Raw genomic sequence first — 21,135 nt, forward strand, 5'->3', positions numbered from 1 at the left:
ATGGCGACGAACAGTGGCCAGCCAGGGGAATTGCAGCCTTGCTGATTTCCAATACTACAATCAATGAACTATTTAGACCATATGTCACCAAATGTTAAAATAGATATCAAGAAAAGATTAACATAACGTTAATCGGAACGTGTGATCCATAACGTTACACAGCACCCGCTGATGTTTTCATTGCTTTGAAGCTGGCAAAGTCTCTATCATACCAGACTTGGAGTTTGGAGATATTACATATATAGAGACTCCGTCACCTTACACCGCACAAAAAATGAAAGCCTACAAAAGTACAGATAGCTATCTTTTTTTCAAGAGTGGACGGGTTAACGCTGTCGTATGGGAGGTGAAAAACAGGAATATCTTCATAAAAGGTGAGTGTTACTAGCTAGCTAACGTTACCTGTTTGCTAATGTTTGCAGCTATAAGTTACACAAAGTGACATCTGTTCCATCGTGTGATGAAGTCTTCATCTGAATATGTACACCCTGCCTGCCGGCGAATGACAGCTTGATAAGTAGTTAAAAAAACGTATGCCAACTGTATCATATATGGCTAGCAGGATGTCAACATTGTAGCCTACCTGCTTAGTGCTTATCCACTCCACATAGCATCAGACAACAGACAAGAGCAGTTGGGGCAGCAAAATGCATATAATCCTGTTAGCAATCTGTTAGGTTGTAATGTAATAGTAATAAGTGTACGATAGTATGCATGCAAAGTAACTGTAAGTAATAAGTAGACGCAGTACACCAGTAACGTGTCATTCATTCACCATGTATTCTTCTTCTCATATCAAATCACGTACAGATGATAACGTATTGGTATATTGGGTGCAAAAGTGGCGAGCACATTTAACTGCAGATTTTGCATGTGCACACTAAAGTCGTAAATGTGTAACAGTAAAGTTGAAGTTGTACATATTTTTGTATATCTTGTTAACACAAAATAGGGGCTACGGGTTCACAAATCCTTTTTACAGGTACATAAATCCGTTTTACAGGTACACAAATCCTATCTTGTGAGTCACAACTTTCAAGAGTCATGCACTTGACACTTTTGCTCCAAACGTTGCAGCGCAGTTGGTGCGAAACACATTACATCCGTGTTTCATAATCTGAGAACATGCACAACATTCGTGCATTTGTAAACCCAAATGTGAACTAATGCATCTGAAGTTGTGCATCTGTGAAATAATTTCTCATTAATAAAATTCTACAGATCGCTTTGATTTTCTTGCACGACTACAAGTCAATTGATACAAGTGCTCGAATCTGCTTCTACGAGTGACGAGTGACTTTTGCTCCTGGCTAGGTGATATAATAGGAGCAAAAAGATTTGTATGTGTGCACGTCGAGCGAATCGATCCAGAAAACAAGGCGGCCGGATCTGGATCCAGGATCGCGCTCAGACTACCATTGCCTGCTCATAAGGTAAGTAACATGATAATAATATGAAGAAAGTTATCTTGTTTGTTGGTTTACATTATCATGACAGCTATGTTTAGCTTAGCTTACCTGCTTGCTAAATCCTCCAGTGCCAGATCAAGCTAGCTAGCTATCGCTAGATAAATAACTAGTTTAGAAGTACAGAAATATAACACTGCCCGTCCAAAATCGTTAGGACACATAATCTGACACAATCGTTAAATTTTCGAACACACCGCAACAAATATTTTTTCCTCGCTTTGTGCAAAGAAAAACTATAAATCGTGTGTCCTTCATTGATAAGGAAACATGCTGAGGTTACTTACTTTATGAGCAGGCAATGGTAGTCTGAGCGCGATCCAGGATCCAGATCCGGCCGCCTTGTTTTCTCGATCGATTGCTCGACGTGCAGACATACAAATCTTTTTGCTCCTATTATATCACCTAGCCAGGAGCAAAAGTCACTCGTCACTCGTAGAAGCAGATTCGAGCACTTGTATCAATTGACTTGTAGTCGTGCAAGAAAATCAAAGCGATCTGTAGAATTTTATTAATGAGAAATTATTTCACAGATGCACAACTTCGGATGCATTAGTTCACATTTGGGTTTACAAATGCACGAATGTTGTGCATGTTCTCAGATTATGAAACATGGATGTGCAAATGTGTTTCGCACCAACTGCGCTGCAACGTTTGGAGCAAAAGTGTCGAGTGCATGACTCTTGAAAGTTGTGACTCACAGGATAGGATTTGTGTACCTGTAAAAAGGATTTGTGTACCTGTAAAAAGGATTTGTGAACCCGTAGCCCCTATTTTGTGTTAACAAGATATACAAAAATATGTACAACTTCAACTTTACTGTTACACATTTACGACTTTAGTGTGCACATGAAAAATCTGCAGTTAAATGTGCTCGCCACTTTTGCACCCAATATACCTTCATAATAACGCGTCCTCGCCACCTACTGGCGAACGTGTCAGCACGTTTATGTTAAGATTACACGATTGACATAACATGCACGGAAAATGTATGACCGTCACTTAGAAGTGAAACCCAGCTGGACGCACAGATTGCAGTTCATCTGATTTGTTGTGATGCCACATGTAAACATATATGGTAACCTAATTTAAAAAAGGAAAGAAATGTGTAGCTTTATCTGTGATAGGCTATTGTGCTTGTGAATGATATACTTTATCTAACTAAAACCTTTTTCTATGTTAGCTACATCATTCCTACAGCTTGAATGAATCGCCTCTGACAGCTTGGGTTGCTGTGGAAAAGGAGGGACTGGTTCGATTTGGCCACTGCACCTGTATGGCCGGGTTAGGTGAAGTGTGCTCACATGTAGTGTACATCAGGAATCTGTAAGAGACTGTACATGCACAGAAGTTGTTTGTAGACTACTGATCTTTGTGTTTTGAATTGGAAGTGCAGTGTCTGCAAACAGGAATTGGCAAAACGCAAGTGTGCACAAAGAAAACAAATGAAAAGTGCTAAATTTTGAATTGTACTGATAGACGGACAAATACAGATTTATTCAATAAATAAATAAAATGCACATAGATAGATAAATAAAACAGATGAATACAAATAAATACAATGCACAAAGGTATTTAAAGTGAAAATATAATACATGTATTATTGTAATATAGCCTATAAAATGTCATATATTCATTATTATTATTATTTACAGTGTGTGTTTGTATAAATAAATCATTGCATATTTACATTGTATTACTGTAGTATTTAACCAGAAGGAATGATTGAGGGTGCTTATAGGTTATATATGTTTGTGCTCTTGCTTCTAAGTCTTTGGGTTTTTCTATAAAACAATTAATTATGCAGGCACATCTATGGTAAGTTTGTCTAAATATCATGGGCATTGACAGCCGAAGCTCTTCTCTCTGTGGCCAAAATAAAAATGATGGGACAAGCTTTCCATGTCTTTCTCCCTTTTCCTCCTTTTGGTGGCAGGGGTGTGAGAGAAGACAGATGGAACCCAATCAGGGGACAGCGGGTCATCAGATTTGGCACCTGGAATAAAACATTTGATAATTTAATAGATAAAACACGTTATTGCCACACAAGGTTTTGGGTATTTTCAACATTGAGTCCTGTAATGTTAGTTCCAGGTCTTTCTAGTAGCTATCAAGTCTGTTAGCGAGCTAGCTGCATAACTATGGACTAGGATTAACTCCATAGACATATACACAAAGTGTACATGTACAAAGATGGCGGCGGTGTTGACACATGCTGAGAAGCAGAAGGCGACATCTAGTGTATATATCTATGGATTAACTCCAAGGTAGCTACATTGTGTGAAGCAGACAAGTTTATATATATATAATCGAGCAGTAATAATTCCTCCGTAAATAATCTAGCTCTACTGTTGGGTCATCTCTGGTTCTCATTGAAAACCATAGATATCACAAACCTCAAAACAACCTATCACACAACTTTTGTTGTTGTTAGCAAAAGACGGCAGCTGTTAGCCTAGCTTAGACTCATAACACAAGAGCTGACTCGCGGAACCAGCTGGTGGTGTTGATTGACGAAACTACAGGGTAACTTAAGACACGATTAATTACATGATCATACACCCATTGTATTTAAACAAATGTTGAAATTACCTTTGATGAAATGGTCACTGCACAGACGTGTCTGTGAAGGTTGCCAGGTCCCATTTCCTGAAACGATTGCACGTCTGCCTGTATTCATAGTTGTCTTCTCTCTGAATTCTCCTTATCAGATGGGATGCGATAAAAACATAACCCCGGTTTATCTCCTCGGCGGTTAGTGCATCCAATCGCACAACAACTATCTGGCATGTTATTTACACCTCAAAACACCAACGTTTATACAGTAAAAGTGGCGACGTCCTGGCCAGATCCTAGACTAATTTACTGGATTTCATTGCTGGAGAACGACGTTCTTACCCGCCAGCCAGTGGTTGTGAGGTCACGTGCAAAGTATGAATTCTCCGCACTTTGAGAGGAGATGGGAGCTGACCAAAAGGCTTTATCAAAGATCCTTAATATACAAAGATAAAGCAGCACAGGCTTCTACAATGGAATGGAATTGTACACAGTTCCTGCCTCCTAAAAAGGCGTGGTCAGAATGCGCTGACGCTACCTCGTTGATGAAAACGTCAAAGATCTTTCATTTTCGCGCCTCTCTCTTGCTGCTGTGACCAACTGGAGCTGGCCTGGGTGACTGAATTTGGTACAACCGTCTCTGGCTGTACTGTTTCACAGCGAGGCAAGGCTTTCCCGAGGTAAAGTGCTGTCGCGTGTTTGAGAGGAAGAGCGCTTGTTTGAATCTGCAAGCACGTTCACATGTCTTGACGAAGCTGGCCTATTTTAGCGATATATTTGGAAAGCTCAATGAGTTAAATCTCCAGTTACAAGGCAAAGACAAGCACCTAGCAGATAAGATCACTGCATTCAACAAGACGATTGTGTGTAAGATTAGGTGCAGATCTATTTAAAATCATTATATTCAGCACATTTGTAGGCCTATCATATGTTGACTATTGATGAGATTTGTATCATGTTTATGATCCTATTCACTATTCTCTACAAAATTGATAAAAATAAATATTAATAAAACAATAAAAAAACTTGTTAACAATTGGTGGTGTTGGGGGTACTCCGGAAGATCATAATGTCTCAGGGGGTACATGCCTGTTAAAAGTTTGGGAACCACTGCACTAGTTCGTTTTTAATAGCAAACAGAAGTGTCAAGATGGCAACAGGTCATTACATTCTTTAATTGACAAAATATGATTGTACAAAATATTCAATCAATGTGGCGCAAATGAGGCTAGAGGTGGTGGATTAATTTATCAAAAGTGAGCAGCAACTCTATGGGCTAAGCCCCCAATGTTTTAAACTGCTAGGCGACACCCCTGTCTATTGCGTTTCAAGACAACCGTGCTGCATTGGATTTCATGAGGACGAATTGTTAAATTGTTACAATGTAATTATATATAGGCTATCATTATTTAGCATGTTTGTTTTCTCCATATGTGCTCATGCTGTGTTCCCCAAGTGGTAGGCCAGGTCTCAGCTGCTACAATTATTTATTTATTTTTTGTCTGCCCCCCCTGGCTCGAATGTCAAACTCCGCCTATGCCCTATTCTACTCAATTTACTTAGTGTTGGGCACAACTTTGGCTTTAAATCTCGAAAAAATATATGTTCCACTCCATCTATGGCGGTAGACTTTTAGTATATGATTCAGGAGGGTATTAGGACCAATAAAAACTATGAGACATTTCTGTTGTAATTTTTTTGTCTTTTTGGGCTAGATTGACTGGCCTATAAGAGGTGATGCACCGCATCATCAGTAATTGACGTCTCTTGAAAATGATGCGTGAGTGAGCAGGAGATCTAATTTCTCATATCTGTCTCTCCTCCTTTCCTCCTATCGTACCTTCCTTGTTTCCTTCACAACATTAATTAGGAGGAGGGGCTAGGACCGAAGGAAGGGAGGGAGGATAGACAAAGACAAATGAGAAGAGGCCCAAGCGCTGAAGAAGGCCCCATGCCGCTACACATGGGCATTTTTATGTAATTTTTGTTTTTTTTGCTCTGAAAGGAACCATATGTAAGAAATGTATTTCAATTAATCATAAAATGGCCCTGATATGTCACTAGACATTAAGAAATCATGTTCATTTCAAATACTTATATCACTGACAACAGTAGTCCGGCCAGGATATTTGTCATTTAAAAAGTGAAGTTGCAACCCTCAACTGATGTTGATGTTGTGTTTTGTCATGTCATGTTGTGTTTTGGCCTGATGCGCCACCCTCCACCTATCTACTAATCACAAAGTCAGTAGTGTTTCAGCATTCGGGTTGGCAACCTCGAGTCAGGGGGAGGGAATACATCCCTCTACAGTAATTTGAAAGTGATTGTAGTACCAGTTTTGGCCACAATCTTACACATGGTTCCTTTAATTAAGGAGTGCCTTGGTCATCTGATTTTTTTTCTCTATTTTCTATCTAAGCATGGTAAATTGTTTTATATTGTCCATCACACAAGGTATTTTATTTGTTTGTTCACTTAACATGTTCACTTGCTAGCTAATCGTAAGCACTGTCTATTGCTATGATGTGGTGGTTATTTCTTCCACCGTACCCATATTTGTTGACTGTGCATTTGTCATGATTTTCAAAAATCAGAATTACGGGTTTTAATGCTCACCAAGTCTACAGGTTTTCAAAAGTTTTCTATGGGGACCCCTGCATGGCCATTGTTTATCTGACCTAGCAACAGAAACAGAAATACATCTCTCTGAGGACCTCTCTTGGACCCTCAACACCTCTACCCTGATCAAAAAGGCTCACCAGCGTCTCTTCTTTCTGAAGAGACTAAAGAAGTTCCATCTGTCTCCTCAGATCCTGGTGAACTTCTACCCAGGGTTCTAAATTAACTTTTTGGATCACCAGCCAACTTTCTAAAGATACTAGCCAATCAGAATTTCTACTAGCCAATTTTTTTTCCGGTGAAATTCCGGAGAATTATGAGTTTATGAGATGAGTCTCACTGAATGGATTTGATCATTTTATTACTGTACCATTGTTGGCATGAATATACCACAAAATATACACAGAAAGTGTAAACACTTCATTTCATGTTTGGGATCTCTATCTATCTATCTATCTATCTATCTATCTGCCACTGTTTTCTCTCCCTCTCCTGCATGCTCAGACGCGTTCTCAATTAAAGGGGAACTTGGCAACTATTTCAACGTAATAAACCCGTTTAGAAATCATTTGGATGGTTAAATGACCTGTTCCGGTGAAAATTGTGACTTTTCCCACTGCCCCTAGCGTCCCCAGGCGGAAAACCAACCTTGCAACATTGAGACTACCGTCCCGGAAAGAGAAGTAAGAAACAAGTAACTTGTTTTAAATCGTGTTTCTTACCTTCCCACATTGTCTGCTGAACTTATGCTAACCGTTTTGCTAGCTTGTAAACAAATCCATGTGCTTTATCGTTACCCTTTTCCACAGTTTGAAATAGCATAATGCACAATTTCTCCAGCAGAGGGGGAAATCCTGCCAAGTTTCCCTTTAAATGGAGTAGGCTAGCATAGGGCCTACAATGTTAGAGAGGACCGGAAAAGTATCATCTTTATGATGCATTCTGTTGGTGCATGTTGACATTGTATACTTTCTCTAATAAGAGTGAAAAACAATTTGCAGTACAGCTACTATTTATTGGCTAAATGTTGGTCCCTCCTCTGTCTCTCGGTGCCCTACGCAGTGCGCGATGTGTGTGGTGGTGGTGATCACTGATCAGGCAACTTTTTAAAACTGATAATTTTCGCCTATACAAGCTCCTCACGTTCCTCTCCATCTTCAGCTTACTCCATAGACAATAAAATAAACGATCTAGCTGCTTCAGGTTTTGCTGACTCCGCTACATGACATCAGCCCCCCCCCCGTTTATGTGTTATGTACTTTTTACTTTACTGGCTAACTCTCCTCTTTCAGTCTCTGCTCCCTGCTCTGGCTCCGTTCGTTCTTCTAATTCCTTGAGTTTTCTGGTAGACGCTCCATTCGCTCGCGCTGGTTTCACTCATGAAATGTAGGAAGTACTGCCAGGGGGATATATGACCGAGAACAGAGACTTATGTATCATGCACGTAATGCCTCATGCATCACCGGCCAAACTGGCTAGTAAGTTTTTATTAACACCCGCCAAAATTAATTTTAACCCGCATTTGGCGGGTTGGCGGGTGTTAATTTAGAACCCTGCTTCTACCGCTGCACCATTGAGAGCATCCTCACCAACTGTGTCACAATTTGGTAGGGCAACTGCTCTGCCCATGACCGGAAAGCACTGCAGAGGGTGGTGAAAACTGCCCAGCGCATCACCGGTTCCTCACTCCCCTCCATCGAGGCCATCCAGGGAAAGCGATGTTTGCGTAAGGTGCGCAGCCTCATCAAAGACTGTTTTCACCTCACTTCCCTCAGGGAGGCGTTACAGGTCTCTCCACACCTGAACCACCAGGTTCAAAGGAAGCTTCTTTCCTGCTGCTGTCACCCTACTAAACTCTAGCTCTGCATCCCGGTGACATCCAACGAACTAAGCCCCCATCACCCTCCGCCCCGCCCCCACCTGATGCCTCCTTGCCTGTGCCTGTTGAGGTGTCCACAACCATGGCAGCCTTGACAGGGACAGCAAGGAGGCAGACATCCCCCAGCCTCCCCCCACAACTGCACTACCTTATCCCATCCATAGTGTATATTTATTTACAAATGTACATACTGTAGTTATTCATATACATAGCCATATTCTACTGCTCTTCATCCTGCACATACACTTATTCTTAATACTATTATAATTTTACTGTTTCTGCACTACAATGGTACTGTTACCACACTGCCCATAGCTGTACATACAGTACATATGTTTGGTTCATACTAAATATCCATATTTATTCAGTTTCTGTAATATATTTTGTTAATACACTGCATATCTATATTGCTCTTACTACTACTATAATGATACTGCCACTACATTGCACATATCTGTACATGTTGTTCATACATTGTTCATATTACATTTGCCATATTTATTCTGCTCTTATAAAGTTACTGCTAATACACTGCACATACTTATATTTAATGAATAAACCACCTTCTGAAAACAACTGTATATTACTGTCTACACTGCACTATATCTTTTGTCCTGTCTATGCACCAACTACTTTTTATATCACATTGCACTTTTCTGCTTTTTTGCACTTCTGGTTAGACACAAACTGCATTTCGTTGTCTCTGTACTTGTACTCTGCACAATTACAATAAAGTTGAATCTAATCTAATCATCTAATATAATCTAATATAGGACTTGACAAAAGGTAGACATAGGTGAAGACGTGATTTGTGGATCTATGGTGTAGTGGACACACAATGTGTCAATTTCGTCTCTCTGTGGACGCAGAACAATTTTGATAGACCTACATAATGAAACAGAACGGGGACTATTGAAGACAGCATGCACTGGGCTTATGTGCATAAGATATTTGAGGTGTTTAATAGCACAAAATATAACTCACAAGTCAAATTTTATAATTGAAAATAAAAAAGTTATATGTAATTGACCTCTCATAGCCCACCAACAGCACCTTGATGGCCCATTTTAAGAAACTGTATATAATTTATCACTTATTTTCTGGGCTCACTCATGTGAAAGGGTTCCAAAAACTGCTGCAAACAGAACTGGAATGACTTGAACTAATTGAGATCTACCTTTCAATTTTACCAACCATTACAACAGAAGCCCTATTATGCCCTAGAATATTTCTGAATATCAAGAGGTGCTCCTCTCTCAAGTGATGGATGGGATGAGAGATAGAGGAGCAGGATCTTTCTGAGCCGAACTGTCACAAGTAGTGTCTGCTCCAATAATGAGTCTGTTGTCCTTTGGGTACAAACCCTGAAGGACACCATCCACCACCACATCAGGCAGACCTGAAAAAAAAATACATATACATGTACACTACTGGTCAAAAGTTTTGAAACACCTACTCTTTTAGGTGTTACATAGTAACCAATTGTACATGTTCCCCTACTACATGTACAAAAGTGAGAAATCAGCAAAGAAATGACTAGAATTACAGAGCAGACCTTTAAAATAATCAAAAACAAAGGGCACAAACATAAGTTAAATGAAAAACCAAAGTAAAATAAATACCTTTGCTGGTAATCTTCACAATAAGCTATGCTGTTGGCTTGTTAGGCAAAGCCTCTCTTAAAACTGTCTGCCTTCACTGAGACAATGACAACAATAACTGCGTTCTATACCTACTCTAAATAATGCTGCACCTAGCACGCCTTTCAATGATGAATAAACAATTCTAAACAATAACACATTTGAATACAAATAAATTTCTTGTTGGAAAATGAATAAATAAAATTACACATTCAAGCTTCTAATACCTTAATTGATTAATTCAAAATAAGACAAAAAAAAAAAAGAAAAAAAAAAATCAACTCAAGAGTACACAGAGTATATAGAAAAGTGTTGCCATAACTATAAACCGAGCAAAATAAATGGCAACAGCAATCTTTTAAGCGATTTCCCTTGCTTAATGTAGGCATAACATTAACATTTCAGGTAGCTTTATGGACGGGATTTTGGACAAGACAGAGAGGCTCTCAGCCTGATAACGGAGAATGAAATGTGTTTTGAGCAAGAGGGTAGGCGAACGTTTGAAGAGCGTACCCCCTATGGGCGGCTTTGAGGCTAGAAGTCGACCATTTAAGAGTTAGCATTCCATTGACCCCCATTCATTTTGGGGTCACTTTGACATCAAATAACGTTACATCTGAAGCGTTTTAGGCCTTCATATGAACCTTTTCTATTTTCGGAGAAATACAACATTGTGTGACTGGCGTCATAACCTCATTACTAACTTTACGGCTGAGTAATAAACTTAACTCCGAAAAACACATTTTAAAATGATGTAATGGACATGCGACTTTCCATCGCATAGGAGAGAAGTAACCATATTCTCTGGATATGAATCTCAAAGGCAGTCTGAGGGAAAGTTTGCAGGTAAGATATTTAGGAAAGCATTGAGGGAAAAAAACACAAAAGTGATGTTTTGTTGGCACTATGTCAGAGCAAATCGCCACCAAAACTCGAACTCGGAGCACTCTGCACGTTATTCATTTTCTTAGCATGGCTACTAGATGACTTAGGGGGGAATTCTCCCATATACGTATGAGTGCGTAAGTCAAAAAAAGTGCGTAACTACACGCATTTCACTCTGCACAAATTCTCCCCTTCGCTTAAATCTCTGTCATTTATGCACGATAGAGAGAGTTACGCGTTTTGGGAGAAGCAACCCCAAAATCTGGGCGTTTATTATGTATACAACTCTTGCACACATTCTGCCATGGCTTAAAGGAGAATTCCGGTGTGATATTGACCTAAAGTGTGTTGAAACATGATACCGAGTGTGAACGTATGTCTCATAGCTCATCTCGGCTTGTCCCTTGCACTCCGAAATCTGGCGCTAGTTAGCCGATTTTCAAAGGGGCTGCCTCGGGCATCGGCCTAGCCATGCAAATAAATCACTTTTTTACACCATTTACGAGGCTCAAAGTAGCTCCACACTTCATTGGTAGACTTCCGAGGGTCCTGGCATTTAAAACGAGACATTGAGAACTTTGAAAAAGCACTGGTAGCTTATTTACAAGACGATTTATACAGACAGAACCTTCAGGAAGTGTACCGTTCGCCGCCATCTTGAATTTAGTCACGATAAGTCGAGCGACGAGTACGAATGAACAGGTATGATAAGGGATCAGATTCCAAAAATAATTCCGTGGAAATGCATGGATTCCAGTTGCTGCTACTGGAAGCAACTGGAATCCATGTTGCCTTCCCTAGCTGACCAAGGGAGCACCTACACCAGTGTGTAGCTCTGCTCTGCTCTGTTCCTCGGAATCCTCTCTAATAATGTGTTGCTGCTCATCACTTCTCTTGCCGTTATAGCTACCGCAGTTAGCTACAGCAGCCTATTTCAATTGCGTAGGCCTTACTAAACATTGGCGTGCATTCGATGTTGAACTTCATAAACCCCGTGTTTGGGCTGTCATTTTCAACATCTACTCTCTCCTGCAGCCCTATACAATTTGGTTAATTACTTTTTCCATCGGATGGAAAGATCCAGACTACGGACGCTCCGTTACTCACTTCTGGTTTCAAACGCAGCTCAACGCTGTTGTAACGCAAATCAGAATCCCAGCAGGCCGTTACTACTCATTATTTTATGGTGCCGCCACCAACGCGGCAAATAACGGCCTGTCCGATCAAGTGCTCAAAACTCTCGGCCCGTGGTCCTCCGACGCCTATCACTCTTATATCAGATCAAGTCTTTCTGATCTGAGGGAATTAGCGCACCTCACGCTCTCCCGTTGAATTTGTTTGCGTGGTCCTGGCTATAGGGTCCCTCATCTTTAACGCATTTTTGGGGGTGTATGGCGGAATCCTGCACGACTCCTGCCTGCGCAGTTGACTCCTGCACGATCCCGGAAATCACTTCAGGACCCTGGCCAGAGACTTCGCCAAACATGCTTTTCTATTATGCTATCATATCTGTTTGCAAATTACGGAATGTGAACTAGTGAATTGGTTTGGTCGCTAGTTTTCCCCCCAGCTTCTAGCTGTTTATCTGCGTCGAGTGTTTACTTCATATGATTCACACACTGTGGCTGGCCACTCACTCGCAACTCATTGACGTCATGTTCATTTAAATGAGCCACACATAGGCCTAGGCTATATCTATTTTGTTGACTGCTGTACCATTGAGGACTATTATGAGTTATGTCTGTCCTTGGTGGTATGTAAAATTACTGCAACTAAATTATGCTTATTAAATGTTGCCCCCAATTCATTTTTGACAGTTTTTTTTTCAAGAGTAATATCGGTTGTCTTATTGGAATCGGCCAGATAAATATCGGTTATCGTTATATCGGTCCTAAACTTCCATATCGGTGCATCTCTACTCCGTACCAAGGCACACTATGAAGCTCATACTCGTCTGTGATTGGAATAGTTGGGATAGACATGGCAATGGACAATGTGTGTTAAAAGCCATGTTTTCAGTCAATGTCAAACAAACTTGATAGATCTAAATTACTGGAACCTACTCTTTCCAGGAGCCAGCTGGACTATCCTGAGGACACTTAATTTTCCAATGGTGATTGTAGCTACAGTGAAAACAATTAGCAGAGGTAATTGTGATGGGTTGCTGTGGAAGTCACTGGTGCAAGTGAAAAAAAGAAGAGAATGCATGCCTTTATAGCCTACTAACATGCCATAGTCATAGCCAGTAATGTGGGTGTGTGATTGCCCATTTTTTGTCAAATTAAGTAGTTAAACAGTGTTTAGTGAATCTACCATCAGGCATGCTATAAGCTAAAGGTTGTTTAGGGTCGAGGGTTTGACTGAAAGAGAACTGTGCAAAATCTATATATCATACTATACAAAATGTATATACAGAAGGTATATGATGAACTAATGTAATGCATACTGTTCATATGTTTTCAGGACGCTTACCTTGGCATGCATCCAGAAAAAAGGGATCTTTGGCAAAGGTCACCACACAATGTTGAATCAGTTGACAGCTATGAGAAAAAAGGAAAGATTCCACAGTGTTTGTTCAATTTCTCCACTATAACAAATAAAATAATAAATTAAAACAAATAAACGAATAAAACAAAAATAACTAAGGCAAAATTCAGATTAGGCTACCTAGACTTTCAGTAACTATATATTTTTAGAATCAGTGGTGATGCAAGCTTCGCTGATAATTAGAAAATTAAGAAAGTATAATGCCTTGATTTTTTGTTGACATGCACATAACACATAATAAAATGCAATCAAAGAAGTTGAGGAGTGGTTCAATACAGACTGCCGCATGCGTCTTTCAGTTGATTCTAAATGGTTCCCATCATACGTTCCCTTTTACCTTTCTCAAACTGTTCCACATTATGATAACAACTGTAATAATAATCATAATACCCACTATTTCTTTGTTTGCCTGAGGATAGCACGAAACTATAGCCTGGTGGGCCATCCTATATCATTGAAATGTATAGTCTGGAATCGAGCCATTCACCTCGCTTAATCCAAGGGGCGGGCAGAGAATTGTCTTTCAAACTGTCTAGGCATGCAATAGGCCAGCGCTACGACCATATCCGTATCCGGTCGGCAAAACGGCAAATACATCCTTCTTCGAAAGGAATGACTTAAGTGCATTGTGTTGCTCAACTTTCAAAGAAAAGCACAAGTCCAACTCCTCCAAAGTTGACGCCAACGCCGATTCAAACAACCGCTCTTCGTTCGCCATAGCCACCTTCCTTGTTGTTCACCGTCGCAGGACTGTCGACATCCTGTTAAGCCCGCCTTAAGACTCTCTAACAAAATAGAGCGCTGTGATTGGATGACGTCCACGGCGTCAGCCAATAGAAATCCCTATGGTTTGATACTAGACGTACAGGCTGAGCAAATTAATTTGCCGCCGCTAGGGTGCGTCTAGATTTCTAGGCTAATGAAACTACCTTTTATTGAAACTTTTAAACTATTACCGGCATGACATGGCATTTGACTTCATACAACCCCAAAACAGAAAAAGTTGGGACGTTTGAACATTTTTTTGAATAAAAACAGAATGTAATAATCTGAAAATCTCTTAAACTCATATTTAGTTGCAAAAAGGACACAGACAACATATCAAATGTTGAAAATGACAAATTTGACTATTTCATGGAAATTGTATGTTAATTTTGAATTTGATACCAGCAACATGTTTAAAAAAAGTTGGGAGAGGGGTAACAGAATGCTGAAAAAGTTGTGTAATGATAAAGAAAACAAAAGGAGGAATATTTCACAAATAATTAGGGTAACTGGCAACACGATTGGGTATGAAAAAGAGCATCCCAGAGAGTCAGGGTCTCATAGAAGTAAAGATGTAGGGGTATTCATCACTCTGTGTAAACCTGTGTGCAAAAATTATGAAATAATGTAATTTTAATGCTTCTTTTAAGATGAAATTGTGAAGTATTTGGGGAGTTCATCATCTACAGGACATAATATTATTAAAACATTCAGAGAATCCAGAGAATTTTTTGCAAATAAGGGAAAGAGCTGAAAAATAAATTGGATGGCCGTGGTCTTTTGGACCTCAGATGGCACTGCATCAACACCAGACCTGTTTCCAGACCTGCTCAGGAAAACCTCTGATAACCATTGTCTATGTGCACAGTTTGATACTCAATTCAAAAACTGCAGCCAAAATTGTAATAGCCAAAATTGTATTGAGACATGATACAGAAAATACCACCGTCTTATCTGATCCTGTGGTTAGACCAATCAAAATGTGCCATTCTTTTTGGAAATCATGGACTTTACCTGGGCTAAAAAGGAGAGGGCCTATCCAAGTATCCAACCTATCCAACTTGTTTTAGTGCTCAGTTCAAAACCCAACATCTATGACAATGCAGTCTATGGCATTATTTGTCAATGTGTTTTCAATATTGTAGCCTATATAGCTCGCCACGCTGTGGCGCCCCTGGTGGTTTGGCGCCCTGGGCAGTTGCCCAGATTACCCATGCCTTCCGCCGGCCCTGCATCGGGAGATAGCTCTTTGCTAACTATCCCGCTAGCTCAGGTCATGTCTGTCATTCGTGTAGTGCTCACTAACATCATAAGTGAACATTGCAAGACATTACATTACATTAGGCTGACGCATTTTTAGCCAAAGCGACTAACAACATGGTAAACAGTTTAAGCTTTTTAAAGCAATTCTCGGACAATTTAAAAAAAGGTAGAATACAATAGGAATAAGTGCATCAGTGAGTGCTGTTTTTAAACACTGACACTGTTGACAACACCTAGTCAGGTGGTAAGTGCTTGGATCAGCAAGACTAGTTGTAAGTAGTCCATGAGAGGAGATGTTCTCTGAAGAGCTGGGTCTTCAGGAGTTTTTTGAAGATGGAGAGGGATGTCTCTGCTTTAGTAGGAACTGGTAGCGCGTTCCACCAACGAGGAACAACAGATGAAAAAAGTTTGGATTGGCCTGAGCATACCGGTGACAGAGCTAGATGTTGTTCGTCTGAGGAGGGCATTCAAGTAGGTGGCAGCAGAACTGGAGACTACTTTGTAGGCAAGCGTTAGAGACTTGAATTTGATGCGGGCAGCCATAGCTAGCCAGTGTAGCTGGATGAGCAGCGTGTGCGTCTTTTGGGTTGGTTGTAAAGGCGCACCGTCGCATTCTGGATCATTTGAAGGGGTTTCACTGTGCAGGCTGGGAGACCTGTCAGGAGGGTGTTACAGTAGTCAAGTCGTGAGATGACTTGACTATTGTAGTACTGTACTGTACTGTAATTGCAAGTAAGTCCTGATTTTCCATATGTTGTAGGGTGCGAAACGGCACGACCGGGCAGCCGAGGCAACATGATCGGAGAAGGTTGGTTGTCGAGAACAACTCCTACATTTCTTGCAGACACTTATCTCTTCTATGATACCACAAAGATTTTCTTTGAAATGTTTTTTGAACATTTATTTTATCTAATGACACAGTAAGCATAACAAATTGCATCCACATATCCTTGTTACACACTATATAGCTGGTAAGCATCTGTTAAACCCCCAGTGGACCTCTAGATTGAAAAATCGTCAATGCAAGTGAATGTGAGAAAATAATTATTTTCTGGTCCCGTTTGAATTGTGCCATGAATGTGAACATATGTTGTCTATGAATTTTTAATGGAGGTCCATTTTTTTCAAGACATAATTTTTTGTCTAGAAATTTGAATGTTGCATCCGAATAGGGGAGGCAAAAAAAATACACACGGCTGAGTATTTTTTAAAGTCACTTATTTGTTCTAAAAGGCCTTGTAAATGTGTCAATGACGTCATTCATTAGCAGAATGGTAGCATGTTATGGGCAACACTCACCCAATCTGTAAGAAATCGAAAGGACATACTCGTTTATTCAACTTTCGACCTATAATCCATATTGAACTTATATTGCAGAAACTACAATAACATTTTCAACAACAATCAGGTGAAAGAGACAAATTTAGCCGTCTTGCTCCATAGACCCCCATTCATTTTGCACTCGCCCGCTCCCCCAGTGGAACTCTGGTAGAACTGCCTAGAAATATCTGAATTATGAAATAGAAACAAATGATACAAGCCATCATTTTCCGTGTGTGTTTGTGTGTGTGGAGGGTCAAGCAGGATCAAGGATGGCCACTGTTGATCACCTAATGATCACACTATATTCAATATTACTGATAACGTGAAGGTAGTGGGGGCCCCCAAATCAAATCAAATTGAAAAAGTATCTACAGTGGGTCCCATTTAGAAGTGCCCACTTCATTCGCGCTTTCCATGATTCACGCAGCTCTGTGAAATGTATTACAACTTTTCGCCACAAGGTGCCAGCTTAAGTCCGCTGTAGCATTGCCGGTAAAACAGGGTAGCGGTCTGCATTCAGAGCTGTTGCAAGCGGCAGTGTGATTGATAGGCCTACTGTAAGCCATTGGTTCCCAAAGGAGATTTTATTTGGGTCGCCAACATAGCTTAGTGACAATTTATCAGGGGTGCAAGTAACGCACATGAGTAGGCTAAAAAAGTATTTTTTTCAAGGAAGGCAACTTTCCATATTCCATTTTCAAAACGGTACTTCTACTCTTACTCAAGTACATTTTTGAGCCTGTAATCTACTCTTCACTCCGCTACATTTTCAATTGCCTTTCGTTACAAGTACAAGTTCATTGGAGGAGAAAGTATCTCGAGGGAGAAAAGCGTACCTCTCCCTCGGTGCACAATGGCGTGGGAGAAAAGAAACAGGGCTTCAGAATGCATTGCTACGTTTCCCCGCGATTATAAAAGTAATGACTGGCCTATGTAGCCTAATACACGGAAGTAGTTGTTCTACATATCTAACAGCTACGTCCTGCCAGCTGCTGCATCTTCTGGTGAGACTGCCAGAGTAGCAGCGAGATGCCCATAATTTGCATCAAATAGTCCAGGGGTAAATTGAGTCAAAAAACACTTAAAGTGTCGTGAATATTTTCCTTTCCATATTAAAAATCCCAGGGGACATGAATAAATCAGAAGGAGATAGTATACAATATAAAAATACTTTATTATAAATATTCACTAAAACCCCCCCAACTTGAACTCAAGCATGATCTTCCGACAAAAATGTGCATTTCTAGGAGAGAGGGAGATAGAGAGCGCGCGCGTAAGTGGTGATTATTTCTAGTGGTAGCAGAGTAATGGATACCTACAAGAATTGTTTCGAATAAGACAAAAAAAATATGTAGGCCTAGGCGAATACGAATAAAATGTTATCCAGTATCCGTGCGATGTAGGTATCCGCTCGCAGGGGGTTCAGGTTAAGTGAAATAGATCAACCTATTCTGCTTTTGCTGTTTGTCTCAAGATACAGCCCGCACTGAAACTATAGAAAGCCCCAGTTGAATAGGCAAGATGTTTTGTGGTGCATCGAAAATGAGACATTTTATTTTTTATTTTTTCCCGAAAAGTGGAGTAGTCACTGGCCTCATGACCCAGTGACGATGGACCCCCAAAGCGCATTGAAGTCATTTGTCATTTTCCTTGTAGACAGACCCATGGCTACACTAGACAGGCAACTGTGTTCTGTTCCCAGAGCATGCTCTCTCTGTCTATGATCTGCAGGCTTAGGGCCTCCTCAACGAGGAGATTGCCCGCGGATAATTTGCGGCACAATTGAATGGTAGCCTATTATAAGAAACAAAACATTTTTGTTCATTCTATAAAAAAATAGAAAATATTTCTTAATTTAGTGATATCAAATAAAGAGCCATTAGGAGGTAGTGGTGTCAGCGCTCATTCAATGTATGTGTGCGTCTGCGCAAAACTGAACCACTGGAGATGACGTGTGTAGAAGCAACAAACGTTATGCATAGCTGTCAACCCTCCCGTTTTTTTCGGGTTTCTCACGTATTTTAACTTTTTTCCCACAATTGTGACCGAAAAAAAATATGTACTTATAAAACTGTAACTGGGGAATATCCCAATACTCTTTCAGTAAATATTGAAACAATAGAGTGTTTCAATGAAATGTGTGCAGTGTCAAATGTTTTGAGTAAATTGTTACATGACCAGAGCTGTTTACTTCCTGGTTGCACCTTGAGAAGAGGATGACGGCCTCACAGCTCCAAAATAAAAGGTTTTTAAAGTATGTTAAAATAAACATAGAACAAATATTTTTTGTACACATGGTCTTTAAGGTGTCTAGTTATGATATATACATTTATAATTATTCAAATGTCTTTGGTGTGTTTGCAGAATGAGTAAACATGTTAACGGTCACAATAGTGACCGGTGGGATAGAATGTTGTATCTAGATGCACACATACTTCTACACCTACAAACACACAGACATACACATACTCATACATACACACATACAGAGACATACACACACACATACACACACTCACTCACAGACATACACACACACATACATACTCACACACACATACACACAGATATACACACACACACACGCACACATACTCATACATACACACATACAGAGACATACACACACACATACACACACTCACACACAGATATACACACACATACATACTCACACACACATACACACAGATATACACACACACACACGCACACAGACATACACTCACACACATACACATATTCACATATTCACACACACAGACACACACACTCACAGACATACACACACACACACACACATATTCACACACACACACACACACATATTCTCACACAAACACACACATGCACACACACATACACATATTCACACACACTCACATACACACTCACACACACACAAATATACACACTCACACACACAGATACACACAAACACATACACACAGACATACACACACAAATACACACACACACAGATATACACTCACATACACAGATATACACACTCAGACATACACACTCACACACACAGACATACACACTCACACACACAGATATACACACTCATACACACTCACACACACAGATATACACACTTACACATAGGGTTGGGTATAGTTTGAATTTGAACGATTCCGATTCCAATTCCGATTTCTTATTTCGATTCCGGTTCCTAGCGATTCTCGATTCCGATTTTTTTAAGAGGCTGGGTCAAAAAAAGTTTAGGATATTTTAAATGAGCTAGCTAACCAACGGTCTTTCTCAGGGTATCTGCACATTTTCCAAGTGCAAATTTAAAGACTTTTAAGACCTTTTCAAGACATCTAAATGAAACTTAAGACTATACGGCAAAAAGATATATATGACTGTTTATGCAATAGTTTTTTTTTCCTACTAATTTTAACCCCCACCCCATTTTGGATGTCTACTGAAGTTACCAAATATATTTTGGCGAAAGAAAAATAATTGTGTGAATTACCTTCAAAGTTATAAATGCCCAATTTTAGGGTCTGGGCTGCTTGTTTTTGAAGCTGGCTTTACATATTTGGTTTTGCTTACTGCTGAGGCTGACTGTTCTTCACCTGTGTCTGTAGTAGCCTAGGCTACTTGCCAAAGACATGTGCACTGGACTGGATTCCCTTCAATATTTTTTTCAAAGTTAGACTAAGCTATTTACATATTTTAATAAGCCTACTTTATATAATTTACTATGTGCATCTATTGTCCAATATGCAGCACAGCAAATTAAAGTTAATCCACTACTTTACATTTTGCATACCAGTTGTATCTAAACCAACCAAAGCTTGACTGAAACATTGTAAAACCATTGACTTGTTTTAAATTAATTAAGAGACAGGTCCTCATCGCATGATCCTGCTGAAAACCGCTGGTTTCATCTCAAGCACGCACGTATTATTAACACACGTTTTTATGTAGCCAGTCGCCGACATTAAAAAAATATGCGGTTATAGTTCACAACTTTTGTGAAGTAGGCCTAGCCTACTGGGAAACGCTGGCAAGCAAGCTGCTGGCAGATATTACAGGTAGGCTATTATAACTTAGACAGATATTTTCTTCCCTAGGCTAGGCCAGCAACACACGCTGGAAAGATGCAAACAGATCAACTTAACATATACAGTATTTCCTCCTAATTGCGAAGCACTGCACATAATTTGACCAGCAGTCT

The 21,135-nt window shown here is 40.0% G+C and overlaps 1 protein-coding gene and 1 long non-coding RNA gene across 4 annotated transcripts in view; both read right to left on the minus strand.

Annotated features, from left to right (window-relative positions):
• Positions 1-2,922: 2,922 nt before the first annotated feature.
• On the minus strand, positions 2,923-4,647 carry LOC143139044 (uncharacterized). Of its 2 annotated transcripts, XR_012990325.1 has the most exons (3): positions 4,365-4,647; positions 4,059-4,169; positions 2,923-3,462 (listed from the first exon to the last, which is right to left on the minus strand). It is a non-coding gene; the product is annotated as an uncharacterized LOC143139044 (long non-coding RNA). The 2 variants fall into 2 exon arrangements; XR_012990324.1 differs by having other exon boundaries at positions 4,059-4,647.
• A 4,807-nt stretch (positions 4,648-9,454) lies between these two features.
• The window catches only part of snx22 (sorting nexin 22), a 55,028-nt gene continuing 43,347 nt past the window's right edge, over positions 9,455-21,135 (minus strand). For both annotated transcript variants that reach the window (XM_076302835.1, XM_076302827.1), the window contains exons 5-6: positions 13,518-13,585; positions 9,455-9,919 (exon numbers count right to left, since the gene is read on the minus strand). In XM_076302835.1, the coding sequence (XP_076158950.1) occupies positions 9,777-9,919; positions 13,518-13,585 (211 nt within the window). In that variant the 3' untranslated portion in view covers positions 9,455-9,776. The remainder of the gene's footprint in view (positions 9,920-13,517; positions 13,586-21,135) is intronic.

Source organism: Alosa pseudoharengus, unplaced genomic scaffold (genome assembly GCF_046254945.1).
Source record: "Alosa pseudoharengus isolate Yale_2024_CS ecotype anadromous, Long Island Sound unplaced genomic scaffold, YU_APseudo_1.1 YU_APseudo_1.1_scf_10, whole genome shotgun sequence".
Classification (NCBI taxonomy): domain Eukaryota; kingdom Metazoa; phylum Chordata; class Actinopteri; order Clupeiformes; family Clupeidae; genus Alosa; species Alosa pseudoharengus.